Genomic DNA, 21,453 nt, shown 5'->3' on the forward strand with positions numbered 1-21,453 from the left:
AGGGACGCTGGGCACGCTGCCTGCATACTGCCGAGCCCCGGGTCCACCTGAATGTGAGGTGCAAAAGGCAGCTAAGAGGGAGGGGGCACCTGGAGCCCACCAGCCTCCTAACCAGCTCAGCCCCACCACCCCCATTATCTCCACTGGGGCTTGCTGCTGGCTCCTCCCTGTCTGTCCCTGCCCCGTTCTGTTCCTCCCCTCTTCCCCAAACCATGGAAAAGCAAAGTGCAGCGGGGAAAAGAGGTCAGTGGGGTAAGCATGTGTGTGTGGGCCTCCGGAGGTGCGAAGGTGCATGAGCATGAGCCGTGGGGTTGCTGCCCCCTCCGTGCTGCTGGTGGCTCTTGTGGGAAGGGGTGGGAGGGAAAGAGGGGGCCCCGGCATTGCTGGCTGCCAGGCCTGGACTTGGAAGCCTGCCCTCTCCACCCCCACTGCCCCACCTCCCCTTAAGCTCTGCCCACCCCTAGGAGGGCAGAATGTCAGGGGAGGGGGGACCAGACTGGTGAGTTCCTGTAAGGAGGGGTGGGTTATCTGGCTGTTGCTAGAGCTCAGAAGGGGGGCTGCTGGCAGGTTCTGTCTCCTGAATGCACCTCCTCCACCCAAGCCTCTGAGGGTTGGGTTCTCCCCTCTGCCTGTCCACCACCCCACCCCCAAGTGTCTCCTCTTAATCCCTTCACTTTTTTCTTAGCAGCTATATGGAGATAGAATTCCCATACCGTTCATTCATTTAAAGTGTACAATTCAGTGGTTCAGTGTGTTCATAGAGTTGTGCATTCACAGTCAAATTCAGAACATTTTTATCTCCCCAAAATGAAACCCTGTACCCACTAGCAGTCATTCCCCATCCTCACCCTCCACCCCCAGCCTCAGGCTTTGGCCACCGCGAATCTACCTTCTGTCTCTGTAGGTTTGCTTACTCTGGACGATTCATATCCAGGGAATTGTATACTATGATCTTATGTGGCTGGTACCCCTATCCTTTTGAGCTGCACTGCTCACTTCTCAGGCAGTTGCAGTTTGTCTTGCCGATTAACTTTTCCTGTGCGGTGCTCTATTAAGAATGTCCCATCCTGAAGGGCAGGGGTCTGATGCATTCTTAGGCATTTCTCTAGGTGCCGTACCTAGCTCTGGGCTGGACCATTGGTTGGCTCTCAGTAAATGCTTATTGAATGAATGAAGAGATAGATGAGGACTTGTGATTGGCAAGCTATGCAGGTGGTTTACAGTGGAATTCCGGGTACCCAGCTGCTGCACCGGGGGGTGGGGGGGTGGGGCTGGTGGTGGTGGCTGGCATCTTGGGAGAACTGGGAGGTACAGGAGCTGGGAAGGAGCAGAAAGGAAGCCTCTCTCACTGGGGTGGGAGTGGGGGTGGGGCAAGAGTAGAAGCTGCCTGTGAGAGATAAACCCAGTGGCCTGTGGGTTGCCAGCTCTCTCCTGGGAACCTGAAAACCAAAATGCCTCCCCCAGCCTTGGGGGCAGGTGGCCAGTGCTTGAGATTCGTCATCTGATCACAGGGGCTTCCCCTGAGGGGAACTCCGATTAGAATTGGGTTTAAAAAGAAAAGAAAAGAAAAGGAAAGGAAAGGAAATTCCCCAGTGTTAGCATTTATAAAAAGGCAGCTGGTCAAGCATCTCTGAAGCTTTTGGCTCACCTCCTGTGATTCAGGCACTGAATTTTTTTTTTTTCTGCTCCCCTGCTTCTGTGCCACAGGTACTGTCTGATGAGCGTGAAAGGCTGTTTCACTGACTTCCACATCGACTTTGGAGGCACTTCCGTTTGGTACCATGTTTTCCGGGGTGGGAAGGTGAGTTGAGCTGAGTCTCTTAGACTTTTGTCCAACCCTGGCTATTTCTTCATGGAGGGGCTCGCTCCCTGTCCCTCTTTTCCCTGCCCCACGCCCAACCAGCTCCTACCCTGTGAGCAGTTTCAGGGCCACCTCCTCACTCTCTGTCTTCTCCTGGAGAGAAAGATCAAGGTCAACTCCTTTGCATCACATCCAGTTACCCTTCACACACCTGCTTAGCCAGTCTCTTGTTCTAAGCACCTTAGGTCAGATTAGAACTCCAGTTCTGGTTCCCAAGAACTCCCAGTATTCATTTTGCCTGCTGTGGTGTCTCAGCCCAGAGACTGCTTAACTGAAAAGTCTAGTTGCTGGCACTACCTGCCTCCAGGAACATTTTATATGAGGCACAGACGTCTCCCGGAGAGAGGAGGTGGTGTGTGCATCCAGGATGCTCCTGCTGTGTTTGCTTCTGCGTGCACTCCATACAGCTGTTGGGATGCTCCTTGAGTATACGCTTGCCTCCTTCCTTGCCTGGGTCTATGTGTATGTTTGTTTTAACCAAACGTGTTGGAAGAAATTCTGGGTAGGAAGTCATTCTGCTTGGTTCCAGATGTTTTTCCTCCTTCTCCAGAGTGAGCACAGTCTGGGTTTATTTATTGGACCATTTTATCATATAACTTAGGAAATTCCCTTCTTTTCCTTCCCTTACCTCTCCAACAAGCCTGTGGCTCAGGAGAAAGAATGTTCCACACAGTCCAGGAACTCTACCCACCCTGGCGTTTCAGCGGGAATGGAGATTCCTTAAAGGCAGGCAGGTGTGACCCAGAAGGGCGGCACCCCCTCCTCACCATCCCAGAGACCCTTTGGGCCCAGTCCTGGAGGTGGTCCCCTATCCTCCCCGCTCCTAGGCCGGTGGGGCTGTCTCCTTGGGTTGTGCACAGCCTGAAAGAAATCCAGGACTTTGGCCCAGATCTTCAGCTCATTGCCTCCTTTTCCTCCCAAGATCTTTTGGCTGATTCCTCCAACCCTGCACAATTTGGCACTGTACGAGGAGTGGGTGCTGTCAGGCAAACAGAGTGACATCTTCCTGGGAGACCGCGTGGAGCGATGCCAAAGAATTGAGCTGAAACAGGGCTACACGTTTTTCATCCCTTCCGGTAGGTTTCGGCAAGACTGGTGCTGGGCTCTCCCTCGGCCCTTGGCTCTCCCAGACACCGGGTGAAGGCTCCTGCATCCCTGTGGCCTCAGCCACGGTTTTGGGCCAAGTGATGGGGTTCCATGGGCCTGGTGGCCAGTGGCAGTCCCTGAGAGGAGACGGCCTCTGTCCCTTTCACATCTCACCTGTGTCTCCCTGCCTGTTGGCTAGAATTCACTCCTGGGAAAAAGCCCAGGGCCTCCCTCAGGGAAGCATGAATGGCTTTCCCAGGACTTCATGTGGAGATTTCTGTATGAGGGGATGACAGTGGTACTGTGGGGAGGGGTCTGGGTTCACCCCCTTGAAGGAGGAATTGGGTTATTTTACCCAAGGAAGCGCAGTGTATGGGAATGGCAGTCCCAGGCAGGTTCTGGGGAAGGGCAGACCCCAGGGTGGGGGGTTTTACAGGGGTGCCTGAAAGCCTAGGAAATGGGCAGAAGAGAATATACCTTTTGGAAAGGGCCCAACATGGCAGCCTCCCTTCTGCGGATCAAGGTGAAATGTAGTTGAGGTCAATGTCAGCTCTTACATTTGGACTCCCTCCTTCCCCTACCCCCCAAAAAATTAAGAAGAAAAGAGAAAAAGAAATCAAGGCTACAAGTATAGTAGAGGGCAGTTATTAAGAGCGCCAGCCCTGGAGACAGGCTACAAGGCCTTAGTTTGAATTTTAGCTCTGGTGCTTACAAGCTGTGACTTCCTAGAAACGACTTTACCTCTCTGTGCCTCAGTTTTCATGTCTGTAAAATGGGAGTGAGACTTCCCAGGGTGGTAGTGAGGACTGAGTGAATGAAGAACTACATGCCTACAGCTATTTGGTGATGGACCGAGGACTTCTGGGCAATTACAAGCTGAGGCACCAGTGAGCATGACATGCCCTAGGGGTTAGGGAGTGCAGTCCTTGGCTGTATTAACAGTAACATTTTCCCCAAGATGAGGAAGGTGACAGTCCCACTGTTGAGAGGAAGGGGGTCAGGTCACATAGAGCAGGTTGTATTCCTTTTGGTTACTATACTTTGGAGAGTAAGTTGACCTGGAGATAGGAGTCTGGATGTCACATCAGGTGAGATGAATTTGAAGAAGGAATTGAGTGGATTTTACCCAGAGAAGCAAAGCAGGTGTATGAGAACAGCAGTCAGCTAGTTGAAAGGTTGTCTCTTAGAAGAAGAGGTCCAGCCACGTGGTGTTGGAATGACTCTGGTCTGCTAGGTAGTGAGCTCCCTGTCACTGGGTGTATATAAGTAGAGGCTATATATAAGGCTGTGCCAAGGAGCCTGCAGGGAATTTGCCACTGAGTGTGGGCTTGAACCTTACGAGTATCCTTTGAAGCAACTAAGATCTATTGGATGGAGAAGCTGGTCACACTTAGGTTTCTGAGAGTTGAGTTGGATGCTAGCCTTGGGTCTGGACATGAAGCACTATGGTAGCACCTTCCACTGAGGGGATGAGGCCTGCACACTTGTACAGAAAGTTGGGCAGAAAGTAGAGATTTCAATATTAGGGAAATTGGGGATTTGGAAGTGGCAGGGTGTAGTGGGGGTGACTTTGTTGCCATGGCTCCAGGTCCATCCTCAGACTTGAGGAGGGGAAGGACTCCTATGTAGGACAGAATGGGTTGTAATTGGTGGGCAGCATTTATGGTACGTACCCTGGCAGATGTGGCACAGAAGCTCGGGAAGGAAGTGGTACCCTTCTAGAGTGTGTTCAAGCCACTCATTAGGTGTTGGAAGATTGGCCATGGTAGATGCAAGGGAACTCGATAATGCTCTTGGCTTTGCTGCTGATGCTCATTGTGACCTTGGGCTGGTCTCTTCCCCTGTCTGTGCCTCAACTATCCTATCTCTACAACGAGTGGGGTGGGGCTGAACTGTGGAACCCTTAGATCCCTCCCAACCTGGCCCCCCTGTGTGCAGGCCTCCTAACCTCCCTGGGAGGACAGACCTTCTTTTTTCAGGACCTTTTTGCAGAGGGGGGAGGTGGCTCATTGCTTTCCTTTAGTCTGGGATGGGAGGGGTGTTCATTTTGGTGACTTAGCAAGTTGGAAAGGGTCTTGCGAAGCGACATTGGAGCTCCAGCAGGGGTGTGACTATCCGTTGAAGGCAGGAGGAGGATTTGAACTGCAGCTAGTGGGCTGAGTGAGACCCCGGCAAAGACTCCTGGCCCCGAGGGTTGTGAGTGAGATGCCAGCCTGTTCAGGAAGTGGAAAAGTGGACAGTTAAAATTTGTCACCTTCTCAGGGGGAGGGGGTACGTATGGTTCCCAGGCATTGATTTCTGCAGGGACCAATGAAATTAAAAAAAAGAAAAATGGGAGCTTGTAGTTATAAACTTGCAGTTTTGCTAAAGACGGGTGTTAATTAAAAACAAAGCAAAACAAAAACACCCTGGCATCTACTGTTGCTGATTTTCACAAATGGAAGATGACGCTAAAAAAGTTGGAAGTACATGATTTCAGAATAAAGGACAGTTCTTTAAATCTGACAGTTTTGAGTTTATGAAAAATCTGTGCCATCTTCTTTTTTCCCATTTTGTTGCCAACCAGTGAAAACTGAGGGGCTGGAGTTATGGAGTCACAGAAGTCATTGGGCACCTGGGGATTCTTTCCAGCCCCAGCGCCCCCTGCGCTGTGGACAGACACACATCTGGGGGTTGGGAAAGTTGGAGTGTGGTTTTGGGTGGACAGTGGAGAGCTAACCTTGGAGAAGCAGGCATCTCTCCATGTGGGTTCTTCTTCTTTTTTTTTTTTTTTTAATATTTTATTTATTTATTTATTCATGAGAGACACAGAGAAAGAGAGGCAGAGACACAGGCAGAGGGAGAAGCAGGCTCCATGCAAGGAGCCCGATGTGGGACTTGATCCCAGGTCTCCAGGATCACACCCTGGGCTGCAGGCGGCGCTAAACCACTGCGCCACCAGGGCTGCCCCATGTGGGTTCTTCTGTATCAGGAGTAGAGAGGCTAATTCTGGCATTTCTCACCTCTGACCTCCCACCATGGGTCTTTGTCACTACAATGCAACCTTGGACCTGTGTCCTCGTACCTCATGCTGGCCTCACATCTCCCTGTGGGTCATTTAGCAGGTCTTCAAAGCTCTAAGTTAACCAGAAAGTTAATAGGTTCGGATGGTTTTAAATGTTACAGTGTCTTTATGAGATGTGGTTTAACTCTTTCTTTTTGTGTGTGGCCTGGGTACAGGCTGTGGCCTGGGTGACAGTTCTCAGGCCTCATTCCTGGGTGGTCTGGGAAAGCTGCCTGGAAGAGGAAGACTTGAAGGTGGCTGGGGAATGTTATCTGGAGAAAGAGGTGCAGGTTTGTCCTGTTGATGAGGCAGAGGCAGTGGGAATACAGTGGCCTCACCAGGGTGCACACAGCCAGGGGCAGGAGTGGCTGGCAAATTACCCAGACTTAGCCTGATCATTAGGTGGAAGGAAAACTTGAGGTGGAAATCATCCCCAAGGAGTGGGAAGTCAGATGGACCCAGTGACATCTTTTTCCTTCATGTGATGTGACCTGTGGCCAATGCCCTGACCATGCTGATGCGCTCAGCCTCCCCCTCTGGCTGCACCAGCTTCAGTGAACTATGGCTAATGGTAATAATAACTCATATTACTGAGCGACAAACATTTTACATACATTACTTACTTTCTTCATAAGCAATGGGAAGAAACATTTCTTTTTTTTAATTTTTATTTATTTATTTATTTATTTATTTATTTAATGCGTTTCTTTTTTTTTTTTAATTTTTATTTATTTATGATAGTCACAGAGAGAGAGAGAGAGAGAGAGAGAGAGGCAGAGACACAGGCAGAGGCAGAAGCAGGCTCCATGCACCGGGAGCCTGATGTGGGACTCAATCCCGGGTCTCCAGGATCCCGCCCTGGGCCAAAGGCAGGCGCCAAACCGCTGCGCCACCCAGGGATCCCTAGAAACTTATTTCTTTATTTTTATTTATTTTATTGTTTTTTAAAGACTTTATTCATTTATTCATGAGAGACACAGAGAGAGAGAGGCGGAGACACAGGCAGAGGGAGAAGCAGATTCCTCACAGGGAGCCCGATGTGGATACCATCCCAGACCGGGATCACGCCCTGAGCTGAAGGTAGATGCTCAACTACTGAGTCACCCAGGCATCCTGAAACTTATTTCTTTAAACAAAGAAGATTCATGGGGGTGCCTGGCTCAGCGGTGGTAGAGCACGCAACTCTTAATCTCAGGGTTGTGAGTTTGAGCCCCACATTGAGTGTAGAGATTACTTAAAAAAATCTTTTTTTTTTTAAAGGTTTTATTTATTTATTCATTCATGAGAGACACAGAGAGAGAGGGAGAGGGAGGCAGAGACACAGGCAGAGGGAGGAGCAGGCTCCATGCAGGGAGCCCGATGTGGGACTTGATCCCAGGTCTCCAGGATCATGCCCTGGACTGAAGGTGGCACTAAACCACTGAGCCACCGGGGCTGCCCTAACAAAATCTTTTTAAAAACTTTTATTTAAAAAAATATTTTATTTATTTATTCATGAAAGACACAAAGAGAGAGAGGTGGAGACACAGGCAGAGGGAGAAGCAGGCTCCCCACAAGGAGCCCAACACGGGACTCGATCCCAGATCTCGGGATCAAGCCCTGAGCCAAAGGCAGATGCCCAACCACTGAGCCATCCAGGCGTCCCTTAAAAAATCTTTTTTTTTTTTTTAATATTTTATTTATTTATGACAGATAGAGAGAGAGAGAGAGGCAGAGACACAGGCAGAGGGAGAAGCAGGCTCCATGCACCGGGAGCCCAATGTGGGACTCGATCCCGGGTCTCCAGGATCGCGCCCTGGGCCAAAGGCAGGCGCCAAACCGCTGCGCCACACAGGGATCCCCCTTAAAAAATCTTAAATAAGTTTCCTGAGGCCCAGAGAGGTGAACTAGTCCAAGGTCACACAGTTAATAAGCAACAGAGCAGGGCAAGAGCCCAGATGTGCCTAGTTTCAGAGTTGACCTGGTTCTCATTCTCCATTAGCCTGGGAATCAGCAGACTTATGATCTGGTCTTCCTTCTCAGCTATGTGACTTTGGGAGAATTTTTTGCTCATTTAACAAACTTCCTTAAGGGCCCACTTGGCAGTGTGGAAAGTGTTAGGAGGGACTATAAGACAGATTCTCTGTGTCTTGAGTTCATGTCCAGCCAGGGAGCAGCCAGGATGGTGGAGGCCAGAATGGGGACCTGGGAAGGACCCTGAGGTCAGTGGCTTGATCTGGCCTGAAAGTGTTTCCCATCTTTGCCTTGTATTAAGAATCACCCATGACCTAGGGGAGCCTGGGTGGCTCAGTTGGTTGAGCATATGACTCTTGATTTTGGCTCAGGTCATGATATCTAAGTGATGGGATCAAACCCCACATTGAGCCTATGTTGGGCTCCAGGCTTCGTGGAGAGTCTGCTTAGAATTGTTTTCTCTCTCCCTCATCTTTTCCCTCTGCTCCCCCTTCATTCTTTCTCTCTCTCCCTCTAAAATAAATAAATAAATAAATAAATAAATAAATAAATAAATAAATAAATAAATAAATATTAAAAAAAAAAAAGAAAGAATCGCTCATGACCCCAAATTCAGGGGTAGCCCTAGGTGTTTTTCTTAGTCTTGGGACATTCTGAGAAAAAGTAACCTGAAGCTACTCAATAGTGTAATGTGGCTTGGGCCTCAGATGACCTGCCTGTAAAATGGGTAGAGAGTAGGGAGATGGTAGCAGTGAAGCAGGCTAGATATGAAGCGGAGGGAGTTGGGGCTCCAGGAAACCGAATGTTTGCTGCTCATCTCTAGCCAGTTAAAGTTGGATGAAAATGGCCTAGTGGGCCCACCTTCCTGTTTTTCTAGAGAAGGAAATAATTCAGATTATCTTGTGAAATTTCCCCATTTTTGTAACACAGGTGGATCAAACTAAACATACTCCTGAGTCTACCGCAGTCTGTGACTTGCCAGTTTGGATCATTGGTACCAGCTGTGAGGTCCTAGAGAGGAGAGGCTGCACCTTGGCAGCTGGCCTGCCCAGCCTGGGGCCTGGCCCAGCTCAGGGAGTCCATGAAGGAAGCAGGTCTTGGCCCTTTGTGAGGTGCATGACTTTTGGGTTTACCCCTACAGCAGCCACAAAGACAGACAAAGGTGGATGGGGGTGGAGAGGGCTTTGGTATCTGAATCCTGAGTGTCTGGGTTGTGGGTGAGAGAGGCTCCCTGTGCTCCACTGGCCCTCAGGTCCCAGAGAACACCTGTCCGTAGGTTTTGTGGGTCGCCTGCTTTCCTTCCACGATTGGATCTGTCCCCTGTCGCTTGGCCTGAATTGCCTCTGTTATTGCCTTCGTATTGCTAGTGACTCTGGCCTGAAAGCATGCACAAGGCAGATACCAGCCCCCCCAGCCCAGTCACCAGCCTGGGACACCTGCTCTCTCATGCTTACTGGGTGCAGCTAAGGAGACATCACCAGGAGGGTGGGGATGGATGGAGTCTATGAACACTGTTGTTTCCCCTCCCTGGTTCTTCTGGAGGGGAATGTTTAAGTCATGGAGCAATCTGAGGAAGGCTCGGGGGTGGAACTTGGCAGTGACTGATCCATTTGAGGCTGCCTGACCCACCTGTGAGGTCCTGGCTTGAGGGATAGAGGGGAGTGGGTAGAAGTTTCTAGAACCCCTTGAAATGCCTGGGGGTATAGATTTCCTGTCACTCCACTTGAAACAGAATCTCTCTTCTATTTCCTGCTTTGCTCACACAGCAGGTAACAGGTTGGTGTGTCTGCATTTTCTACCTGACAGGACAGAAGGGAGAGTCCAGGGCTGATAAATGCAGATCTACGTGGGTACCACTCTTTGCAAACCTTCAAGGAGGAATGAGATGACCACAAATATCAGTGGCAGTTGCTTACATGGACTGAGTTCTTGCTCACCAGGTCCCCCACAGGGGAGGCAATGATCTCCCTCATTTCACATGGGCAGATGGAGGCCAGGAGAGGGGATAGTCAAGTGCCCCCTATTGCATAGTGAGTCAGCCATGGAACACTTTTCCCCGGAGGTCTGGGGAGCTTGGGCTTTCTCTAGGGCTCTGCGTCAGCATGTGAGGAGCATAGGAACAGGACCCAGGAATCCTTGCCCCATTCAGGCTTTACCCCACCATATGCATCTGCTTGACCTCGGCAGTCCTAGGTCTCAGTTTAGGAAATGTTGCTTAAGTAACATTGATGGTGGTAACAAGAACAGTAATAGCGTAGCTCTGCTCAGCAAAAAATATATTAAAAAAAAAAGTACAGCTGAGAAAATCAGGTGCTCCACAGCTGAGGTGGAGAGGCAGAAGCAGATGTGGAAGCCAAGTCGGCAGCTGTACTTGTCCTGCACAGAGGTGCGAAGGTGTCGGGAAGGCGCCCAGGTGTTGGCAGGAGCGCACCTGCCCAGTGGAGCCAGCAGTGTGGGGAGCTGACAGCAGAACCAGGTTACACAGAGTCTTAGTTCTTGTGCTCTGGACTGGTGGTTCCCCTGGCCTCCCCCATGACTGCCTGCTCATCCCACTCCCTGATGGCTCAGCACCCTGAGTGTCCCACAGATGGTGTCCATGGCTACCTGTGGCTGCCTGTGACACGGGGTTGGCATCTTTTCGGTGGAGGTATAGGGGCTCTGCAATTGTCCTTCAAGCAAACAAATGATTCACATGAGTTGGAGAAGAGGGGCCAGGAAAGAGAAGACGTGGGTGCCAGGGCTCAGGATCCTGGGGCTTGGGTTGTCCTGTCTGTCACCTTTGTCCTGTGCTGACCCTGTCTTTCACCATGAGTCTCTCTGCCTCTGTCTATCCTTGTCTCAGCTCTATCTCTCTTGTTTCTCTCTGTGTGTCTCTTTGCCTCCCTGGCATATTTGCAGTCCCTTTTCCTGGGACCTGTAGGCCTGGTGCACTAACTAGTGCAGAACGGGTTAGGCCTGGTGCACTAACCCGTGTAGAACAGCAGTACAGCATAGCCATCAAAAACGGAGGCGCTGTGTGCTCGCTTCGGCAGCACATATACTAAAAACGGAGGCGCTGTCACTTAGTAGTTGTGGCTTCATTCAGCAAGTCACTAACCTTCTCCTAGCCTTCGTTTCGGCATCTGTAAATGGGAGTGGATTATAATCCTGCCTGTCCCCTAGCTCTGCACTATTACTGTAGGCGGGAGTGCATGTGGGTCTGTTGAGCTCTTGAAACATTCCTTTGCCAAAGGAATCAGGTGGCTTGATTTGTCTGGCCTTCACAGACCGAACAAGGCGACACTCTGGGTTCCAATCATTATAACTTCACTTTCCTGTGTGTCGGGCAGGCATGTGTCTGGATCTTGTAGTTTTGGCAAGATGTCACTCCTGAGTTGTGGCCTCAAGCAATCCTTCGTGACTCCTCCTGAGACTGGTGGTCTCTGGGATTCTGAGGGGCGGGTGAGCACCCTGAATGAGAGGGGTCCAGCTCCCTGGCCAGCAAGGGAGGGAGACAGGGCCTGTCTCTGCTGGCTGCTGCGGCCAGGCCTGCAACAATACGAGGAAGCCTTTATCAAGGCCATCCAGCTGCCTACCACCGTCTTGAGCCAGCTAAGGGTCCGTGCCTGCTGTGGTCCATCAAGGCTGTGTGTCTGAGACCTGTCAGCCAGCCAGGAACCCTGCCTTCTGCATCAGGCAGCCCGAGTATCCTCAGTTCTGGCCCTGGTTGCTCACTGAACCTCCTGTGCCCTTCTGCATGCTTCCATAGGTGACCCTCCCACCCCAGTGGTCCAGGAACCAGTGGCTGATCCTCTCTCTATGCCCTCCCCACCCCAGGTTGGATTCATGCAGTCTACACCCCCGTAGACTCTCTGGTATTTGGCGGAAACATCCTGCACAGCTTTAACGTGCCCATGCAGCTGCGGATCTATGAGATCGAGGACAGAACACGGGTAAGGCCGCTTCCTTCTCTCCTCGTGGGATTGCCCAGCCCCTGAGCTCTGTCTGGCGCTCAGGGTATGTGGGACAAGTGATTCCAGAATCCTCCTTGGTCCCCCCTCCCTCCTGTTCCCTGCCTCAAGCAGGGCCTTGGTCCTTGCAGGGGCTATTGGCAGGAGTCCCACCCAGAGCCCCTGGAGTTTCTGTTCAGCTCCAGGCCAGTGGCGGCCAAAACCCCCTTCTCAAAGAGGAAGTATCTTTTGAGAAAGCACTGTGAAATATCGGGAACCCTGCCTCTTTCTTCTCGTGTGTAGGGAGGGATGCAAGGGAGTTGGGCAGGGGATTTTGTGGTTATTACTGCTGTGGTTCAGAGGGGGGCCTTGGAAAGGTCAGCTCTTGGGCGTGTGTCCCCTCCATCCAGGGACCCCAAATGTGAAGTAGTGCCCTGAGGAAGGCAGTACCTGTGAGTCCCTCAGGATTGGCTCTGAGCTCTGTCTCAGTGTCTTGCTTGCAGGGTGGGGTGGGGTTGGGGTGTGGAGGCTCTTCCTCTTGACGGTGACAGTAACATGTAGGGTCTCCTTGACCTCCACCACCCAGGACTGGGCGGGGGGATGCTGAGGCTTAGACACCTGACCCGGTGCTCCTCTCCACTCCGCTCCATGAGCTTCCTCTGGAAAGTATTGGCTGCTTGCATCTGCACCCTCTTCCCATTGTGGAGTTTGGCCAAGTGTCCCCAGACATTTGAGACAGATTTGAGGGAGGGAAACGGGCCAAGACAGTGCCCATTCTTTCTTCTTTTTTCTTATAGTTATTCAAATATTCATTTCTTTTTTCTATTGAGATAGAATCCGCATACCATAAAATTGACAGTTACAATGCCCAGTTCAGTGGCATTTGGCGTATATTCACATAGTTGTGTAACCACCACTCTAATGCAAGGATATCTTCATACCCCAGAAAGAAACCTACTCATCAGCAGTTACCTTCCGTACCACACCTCCCCACCCCACCCCCCAAGCCTTTGGCAACCAACACTCTGCTTTCTGACTCTACGGATTTGCCTCTTACTGGACGTTCTATAAACCGAATCATATATTGTGTCCTTTTGTGATTAGTTGCTTTTACTTCTCATGATGTTTTTAGGGTTCATCCATGTTGTAGCATGGATCAGTGCTTCGTTCCTTTCTGTGGCTGAATCAGAGTCCATTGTATGGATAGACCATACCACATCTTCTTGGATTTTGCCCCAGATGACTTTTTTTTACCCTAGGGAGGTACTGTCATGCCGGGACTCTAAAGAAGCATCTCACTGAGGCAGATGCCTTGGGCCCAGAGTCCCCACCTTTCTTGGTCTTGTTTATAGGCCCTGATCTGCACAAAATCACATACATGGACCAAAATCTTAGCTGCTGTGTATCTGACTTCTCTAACAGTCTCGACGTTGAGGGACCTTGTCTGAGGGTTTCCTGGGAACAACCTTGAGCTGTATTCAGTGGTCAGGTGTGCTGACAAGGGCAACTGCACATCTTCAGATTGATGGGTTTGCTGCTGGGATGCCTGGATCTTCAGAGACAGTCTTGTTTTGTGGATTTTCTCTGTTGCCTGCCTACCATCCCTTTTCCGGTCTGGGGGAGGCCAGCCGCAGCCAGCCCTGGTCTGGTGGATGCTTCTCTGTGGCTTTCTGGGTGTGAGTGGTCATCTCAGTCTGGGTCAAGTGCTGTCTGGGGCTTCAGCCAACTGTTCTTTGGCCAGCCCTGAAGAATGGGCCAGTTTGCGTGTGAGCAGACTTGGGCGGGGGTGTATGGGATAGAAAAGAAGAAATCTAGAAGAAGTGAGGCCCACGACTTTCTAGCCAATTCCTGAAAGCCAGAATCAGGCTGGGATTTCTAAAGGCTTTGGCAACTTGCTTGACAGCTGTCCCCCTCCCCTGGGGAATCCGAATTGTATATCTCCGTGGATTTGGGCCCCATGATTCCATCAGGAGCCCAGCTCCCCTCCCCTGCTTGATGGGAGGTGGGAGGGAGGGTAACAGTGTGGAACCCCCAGCGTCACACTGAGTGCCTGTAGGATATCATGCCCATGTTGAGATAAGCACGGCAGGGTCCCCCCCCCCCACCAAGGCCCACCGTCCCTGTTGTCTGAGTAGGCGCCCCATCTGGTTTCCCTGAGGCACGTTGATGGGTGGGGGGCTGGTGGGCAGGCTGGCGGGCAGGCTGGGTTGGAAGCAGCGGCAGGCTGTTTAATCTGCTTTGATTTCTGGTCTTTGGAGAGGGCTTGGCTACAAGGCCCAATTGTTTATGTCTTAGGAGCCAAGGCAGACAAAAGATGCTGGGGAGAGAGCACTGGAAGCCAGATAAAATGCCAGGGCTCCTTGTCAGCTTGCTACAGCTTAATTCCTTACATCCCTGCGAGCTTTCTTAAGAAGGTTATGGCCATTTAAAAATAGTTTTTCAAGAGTCCCTAAAACAGGGCTTTGCTTGGAAACCAAAGGCAGGGGCTGGGACATGAAACTGTCAATCTTTAAGCCTCATGGTGTGGATTTGTCTTAGAAAAAGGATTTGCCTTTATGGCCCAAAGTGAGGACCCTTTCCATCCAGACCAGGGGAAACCCAGCAGTCTCCTATGTTTAGGAAACCATGTCTTACGCACAAGGATTTTAATATTGGGGGGGGGGGGGGTGGATGATAGATGACTTCACTCTGCTGCCCCTGTGGCTCTGTCCTGCCAGGGCCTGGTGGTTTCTATGTGAAGAAACCCACATGCGTACTGCCCTGTGCAGATTCAATCCTCTCATTGTAAAGACACAGGGGGCAGAAGGAACGACACCAAGGAATGGATGTGTTGCACGTTTATTATTTGAAGATAACGTCACAACAACCATCACGACATATTTTTTAACTCCAGTTAGCTTGATGAGGAACAGGGATGGTCCAGTCGATCATTCATTAAACTGCCGTCTCTCTTATGTTTATCTTTTTTTTTTTTTTTCCTAATGGCTCTAGTGAAAGCAGCTTTCTCAGGAAAGGTAACGCCGCACGCTCCATTCCCCCTCAGCCAGTGAATATCTATTTGGAAATCGCAAATAATTTTCCCTTCCTTTCCTCTTTTCCTCTACCATTGGATTTTTTTTTTCCATTGACTTTTTTTTTTTTTCCAGGAGAAAAACAAATTTTAAGACTCTTCCACCCACCCTCATATTTTAGTTTTTCAAGTCCCTTGAGACCTAGGAGTTTTAGATGCACCAAAATACCTTTGGTTCTGATCTCCTAAGGTCACTCAGCTGTTAGAGGAGGGGCTAAGGCCAAGTGCTACTCTCAAGGGCCTTTGGGAACTCACAGCTACTCCTTGAGATCTGCAGATATAGACGGATTCCCCCCCAACCCCCAGGCTGGGAGCGCTGCATGCTTTCTGAATGCCTTGCCTTTCGGTGAACAGCTCAATTTGGTGAGGCTCCGAATTTGTCAACAAATAATGTTGAGCAATCGTGTGTTTAATGTTCCCAGGCATGTGGCTGAAACCTTTTGGAGGCGAAGGGTGGAAGGCGACAACCCGTTTGTAAGTCAATTCTTTGCAAATTTTTGTTTCCTGCGGTGCTCTCTTGGAAAAAAAAAAAATAAATAAAATGAAAAATTTTGAATTCCTTCATCAGCATTTGTTTTCACTCAGCTGGTTTCCCTTGGGTTCAGCAACAAGGAGGGGAGACTTCTCTTCCTCCTCTCCTGACATAGAGCCAAAAAAAAAATTTTTTTTTCCTGATCTAGAAAGATTCTTGGGCGCTGGTTGTGCCCATCAGTGCAGAGCGGCTTGCATGGTTTCCCAAAATTTGAAAGGACAAAAGCAACTTCAGAGATTTGCCAATCGAATCTGAAGTCAGGAGATGTGAATGAGGGTCGGAGAAGAGGTGGGCCTGCCCGCCTTCATCCTGCTCTGTTGGTATTGGCAATTGGTTTCAAAATCATCGCTTGGTCTTTGCTCTGGAGCGGGGGTAGGGCTGAGGCTCCCAGACCCTTCTTCACAGGAGGTCAGGCTCTGTCTCAGTCTGAAGTGCCCCTCTCCTTATAAACTCGGAAGGGCATTGATCCAGTGACGGTGAAAAAGGATGAATGCTATCTCAACATTAAAGCCGGGGTTCTCAGGAACGTAGCTGGAGCCAAGGAAACCGCTAGATGTTCCCAACTCCATGCATCCCCCCGGAGGAGCTCAAAAGCATGCGGCGGCCAGGATCTCATTCCAGCACACCCCATCCGCCAGAGGTGGGGAGGTCAAATGGATCCAATAAGCAGATGGGAGAAGCAAGACCCCCAACGTGGGCAAGACCCCCAACGTGGGCAACCGTGGGCCTCACGGTTGAAAACTGAGTCAGTGGGGCCTGGGGTGGCTGGGGGGACTGAGCTGGGACTCCCAAGGCAGAGTTGGGGACTTTTCCAGGTGGTCATTGTGAGAGGGGCAGGAAAATGCTATTTTAGGGCACATGGAGGTCTTAGGTCTGCTTGTCTTTGCCTTTATCCCACATGTAGAAAGTTGCCTATAGGCTGTCGCAGGGAAAGGTAGGAGGGTGTCCTGGCTTGACATCCAACTCCCTGGGTTTCTGGAAGTTAGGAGAGGTGAAGAGGGGTCTCTTGCACAAGCAGAAGTTCCTGGAGGCAGACACCCTTGGCGAGAGGGCAAGAAAGCGGGCCCGGAGTGCATGTGGATGTGCAAGATCTATAGGTTCAGGATGCAGTTTCCGGAATGTTCATCAGTGCAAGGCCATCAGTGGAATTGCTTCTTTGCCATCTTTCTTTGCCATCTTGTCCATTTAGACCCCGTGCTTCCACCCATCAGAATCCTCCTGGAGCCCAGGGCTTTTCATAGTTCTGATACACAAAGCTATCTGCACCTACACTTCCTCCCCTCAAAGAAATGGCCCAAAGGGGAGCTCCCTCTGGGCTCCTGCTCCAGTCCCAAGCGTGTGTCTCCTGGTGTTAGAGCCATCTGGGTCACCCTGGGGACCTGTGTCCAAGGGAATCTTCTGGGAGTACAGGTGGGGCAGTGCCAGGTGGTTGTTGGGGAGGAGCAGGGGTGGGACCCTCTGAAGCCCCTCCCCCTGGGGTAGGAGAGGCCACATCCCCTCCCTCATTGGTCGCCCCCTGTCGCCTCCCTACCCAGAGTGCAGGAGATGCTTGGTAGCCGGTTTGCAAATGGGTAAGGTTTGGGGGTGTGTGTATCAATTTCTGTCTTTCAAGGGGCAGGGAGCATAGCAGAGTCTGTGCAAGAATTTTTGAGAACGAGGAGGAGCCTGTGTTTGTTGTAGCTGGAATCAGGCTCACATCTGCAGGTACCCGCACCCTCTGTCAGCAGGTCAGGGAACAATTCTTGTTTCTCTGCATCTCACAGAAGCACAAAGTGGACCCCAGTCCGCCTTCCCCTGGTGGCCTGTAGCTCCGGGGGCTTTGAAATGATGCTCTCACCTAGGCCTCTTTTTCCCCCTCTTCCTCTTCATTTATGCATGCTACTGGTATCTTGCCCCTTTCAGCGCCTCTCTCCTGCCTTCCAGCTCCCACCTCCCCCATTTTTCCTCCTCACACCATTTGTGCTCTTGTTAAGATGGTGAAAATAACTCCTACCCGCAGAACCCCACCCCCACCTCCCCATTTTCTCCCTTGGTTCTCCTTTGCCTTACAGAAGTTGACTTCCAACCTGGGTCTTTGCTTTCAGGTGCAGCCCAAATTTCGTTACCCCTTCTACTATGAGATGTGCTGGTATGTCTTGGAAAGATACGTGTACTGTGTGACCCAGCGGTCCTACCTCACTCAGGAATACCAGAGAGAATCCATGCTTATTGGTGAGTGCAATGTGGACCCAGCCGCTTCCACTGCTCAGTTGGGCAGGAAAAATTTTTTCAGTGTGGCCCTTGAGAGTCTCTGGGTTCTTGGAATTCTTTTGAACCAGTGTTGGGCAGATTCCTAGAGACCCCTTAGGAGGGGAAGCCATCTTTGTCAATGTCCCATTTGGAATACAGAGTCCAAGAAATTGAAAGTGTGATCCTAACAGAGTCACCTTGGTGGCCTCCAGGTCATGCTGAGGAGTCATTCCCAGGCATGGTTGCTGAAACAGGATCCCTACAGAGCAAAGAATCCTGGTTGTTTTATTCCTCCGTGGCCACCAGCTGATCCCCTATTCTTAGCCCTCCACTGCACCTAGGGGTTGGGTTTTTGTCTATATAGGAGCAGGCCCATGGGATGCAGCCAATCCCCCAAAATCTGAGGCCAGCTTGGAACCAGCGGGGAGGGGTGACCAGGGCTGGAGACACAAGCATGGCAGAGCATTGGGTGGTTCTGACGGAGGTAGGGAAATAGCCTTTAGAGCCATGGCTGCTGCAGGGAGCCCTGCCTTAATGCCTTTACTTAAAGGGACATCACCCCCCAAATGGCTTGATCCTGGAATCTAGACTTCTAGATGCCTGCCTGAACTTGCCTGTAACTGTGACAGTGAGCCCTGAGGAGCAATCTGGAAGAACATGGGTCTTCCCCCACTGCCTCTGAGCTGAGGGGTTTTCTGGATCCAGAGTCTGCTGAGACTCATTTACTGCTTCTTTCTCATCACAGGATAGAAAAATAGGATCGATCTGTCTCCTGTAGGGTCTACACAGTTTCTCCTGCAATCTCCATGATTTTTAGATACCTTATTATTTTTTTTTTTCTCATTGTAGAAAGCCTCTACCCTCCTTCCCTTGACTCTCATCCTTAGTGACTTTTTTAGAGCTTTCAGATTGGGCATATGATGGAGAACAAATAGTTCTCCTGAACTATTTGTAATAGAACTCAGCAAAATAGTTCTGCTGAGGTCTGTATCGGGAAGTGGTTATTTACTTCCTAGAAATTCAGTTTTGCCTGGGGAGTCTCTTATGGGTCTCGTACATGTCAGATGATGCAATATTCAGGTGTTGAAAAGTCCTGAAACCCCACAACCTGCTCTTTGGAAGCTCCCAGCCTGGTAGGAAATGGGAAGTTAGTCTGAAATAATGAGGGTGACCCCTGTGGTTGTAGTAGCTTACACATTCCTGTGAGGACCAGAAGTTTGATTTTTGTGGCAGTCCTCAGGACCAGGAAACGGAGGGTCACTTCTCTCATTTGGATATTTTAGAGCTGTAGGAGAACATTCCCAATTCCATTCACAGGCACCAGAGGAAAGCTTGAGGCAGCATTTGCGTTGTTGATGCCTGCTTTTTTCTTGAAATTTCTTGCCTCTGATTCCTCTGAAGCCTCACTGCTTCTCCTGCCAAAGTAAAGGGGAGACATCAGGGAGATGCCTCATTTATCAAATGCTGGTTGTGTGCTAGGACCCAAGCTCAGCGAAGCCTTATTGGATCCTCACCTCAAGTGTTCAAGGCAGCATTTTTTGTCTTGTATTTTTTAAAAAAGCATTATTGGGATATAGTCCCCATACAATTAATATACTATTTAATGTGTACAACTCAGTGGTTGTTTTTCATATATTCCCAGAGCTGTGCAACTATCACCAGGCAATTTGGGGTTGTTTTCTTTACCCCAGAAACATGTACCCTTGTGTTATCTCCTTATCTCCCCCACCCCCAGTTTAGGTACCCATTAATCTACTTTTTCTGTCTCTATAGATTTCCCCTTGTTCTGGACATTTCATATAAATGGAGTCGTTATAGAATATATGCATTTTTGGCCTTATTTTTATATGTTGACAAATAAAATGCCAGGTGCATTCAAGGAGGTGAAACAACCTGTCTGGGTATACATAGCTGGAAAGAAACAGAGCTGGAATTTGATCCTATATCTGATTGACCACAACCTTTCTAGAGGCTAAGGCACAGACAATGTATTAGAATTGTCAAAAGGAGCTTGATGTCCAGAGTAAAAGGGAGGCATAGTGAGTGGAGTTTCCAGGGACTTCCAGTAGGGAGTTTAGGGCATTAACCTCCGTGTTTCTTGTGACCCTCCTGCTTCTTGTAGATGCCCCAAGAAAGCCCAGCATAGACGGCTTCTCATCTGATTCCTGGTTGGAGATGGAGGAAGAGTCTTGTGAGCAGCAGCCTCAAGAGGAGGAGAAGGAGGAGGAAGAGGAGGAGGAGGAGGAGGAGGAGGGTGCAGATAAGGTGCCCAAGCCTCCCGCTGATGGCCCTCCGTCACCCACCAGCACCCCTTCAGAGGACCAGGAGGCCCCTGGGAAGAAGCCCAAAGCACCTGCCATGCGGTTCCTCCAAAGGACTTTGTCTAACGAGTCAGAAGAAAGTGTGAAGTCCACGACGGTGCCCACAGACTACCCTAAGACACCCACTGGCTCCCCTGCCACGGGGGTCTCCGCCAAGTGGACCCACCTCACTGAGTTTGAGCTGAAGGGCCTGAAAGCGCTGGTGGAGAAACTGGAATCCCTCCCAGAGAACAAGAAGTGTGTCCCTGAGGGCATCGAGGACCCCCAGGCACTCCTGGAGGGTGTGAAGGTGGGCAGGGGTCACATCTGGGCCTGGGCAGCTGAGAAGGGCTAGGTAGGCTCCCAGGGGCAGCTCAGTGCAAACTGTCCTGAGGTCTCTCTGTGTGGAAGAGGGACTTCTGGTCCAAGCAAGCCTGTCTAGGGCTTCTGAGCTGAAGCCATCATTGAGAGCTAAAGGGGAAGCTGCCTCTGTAGTTGACAAAGACTTCTTTCTTAGCACTTGTTGAAAATCTGAGGCTTTACTGGCAGTAGGCATTATAGCTATACCCATAGTGAGTGCTCTTATTAGGTCTGGAGACAGACCCTTTCACCCTGGGCTGGAAGACTTGCTGTTCTGGGCTGGCTTCCCCTGGAGCATGAGTCTGTGACCAGGTTGCATATGAGCATGTTGCACATCTGGGCAGTCCTCCAAGTGCCCAGCTAAGGTGGGCCATGTAGCCACCTGGGGTTCAGGGGTCTCTAAGTAGAGCCTAATTATTGAGAGTATGTTCATTGAGCACCATCTGGGCTGGCCACTGAGGGAACAGAAAGCAGAAGCCATAGTCACTGCCCTCAGGTAGCTCACCAATTAGCAGGAAAGCAAGCAGGAGAAGAAGCCAGGAGATAGGGAAAATTAAGAAGCACGTAGCATGGTGTGTACCCAGGGCATGGAAGTAGGGTGAAGGATACTCATCAGCCACACCAGGTGCCAAGGGCTCTGGAACAGTTACGCAGAGGGCATTTGGCTTGGCCTTTAGAGGCTGCATAGGCGTTCTCCAGATGGGGAAGGCTGTTACAGGCAGAGTGCAGATATGCAGTGTGTGCATTTCCCAGGAAATAGACTGAGAGGTCTTCTGTAGTAATCATCATCATAACATATTTGTTGAAAACTCCCTACCTGTCTGGGACCAGTGCTAGGCAAGGTACTTGAGTTGTCTGTACTTATCTGACATGGAAGTAGGTTCAGAGAGGGTAAAGGATATGCCTGAGGTGACAGAGCAAGTATTTGCCCTAGGGCCCCCCATCAGGCAGTCTAACAGGGACCACCAAAAGAGGGAGCCAGCATACAAAATCATCAGTCCAGATCTATTTCACTTTATGTAGAAGGTGTTTCCTTTCAGGTGCTGGGAAAGGAAAATCTTATAACTGGGGGAAATTGCCAGCTAAAAGA

The 21,453-nt window shown here is 50.4% G+C and overlaps 1 protein-coding gene across 1 annotated transcript in view; it reads left to right on the top strand.

The window, feature by feature from the left end:
• Positions 1-21,453, top strand: part of KDM2B (lysine demethylase 2B) — a 120,286-nt gene that overhangs the window by 35,537 nt on the left and 63,296 nt on the right. The window contains 5 exon segments of the mRNA XM_025473845.3: positions 1,708-1,801; positions 2,784-2,937; positions 11,760-11,875; positions 17,559-17,685; positions 19,826-20,313. Coding sequence (XP_025329630.1) covers positions 1,708-1,801; positions 2,784-2,937; positions 11,760-11,875; positions 17,559-17,685; positions 19,826-20,313 — 979 coding nt within the window.

Source organism: Canis lupus, chromosome 26 (assembly GCF_003254725.2).
Source record: "Canis lupus dingo isolate Sandy chromosome 26, ASM325472v2, whole genome shotgun sequence".
Classification (NCBI taxonomy): Eukaryota; Metazoa; Chordata; class Mammalia; order Carnivora; family Canidae; genus Canis; species Canis lupus.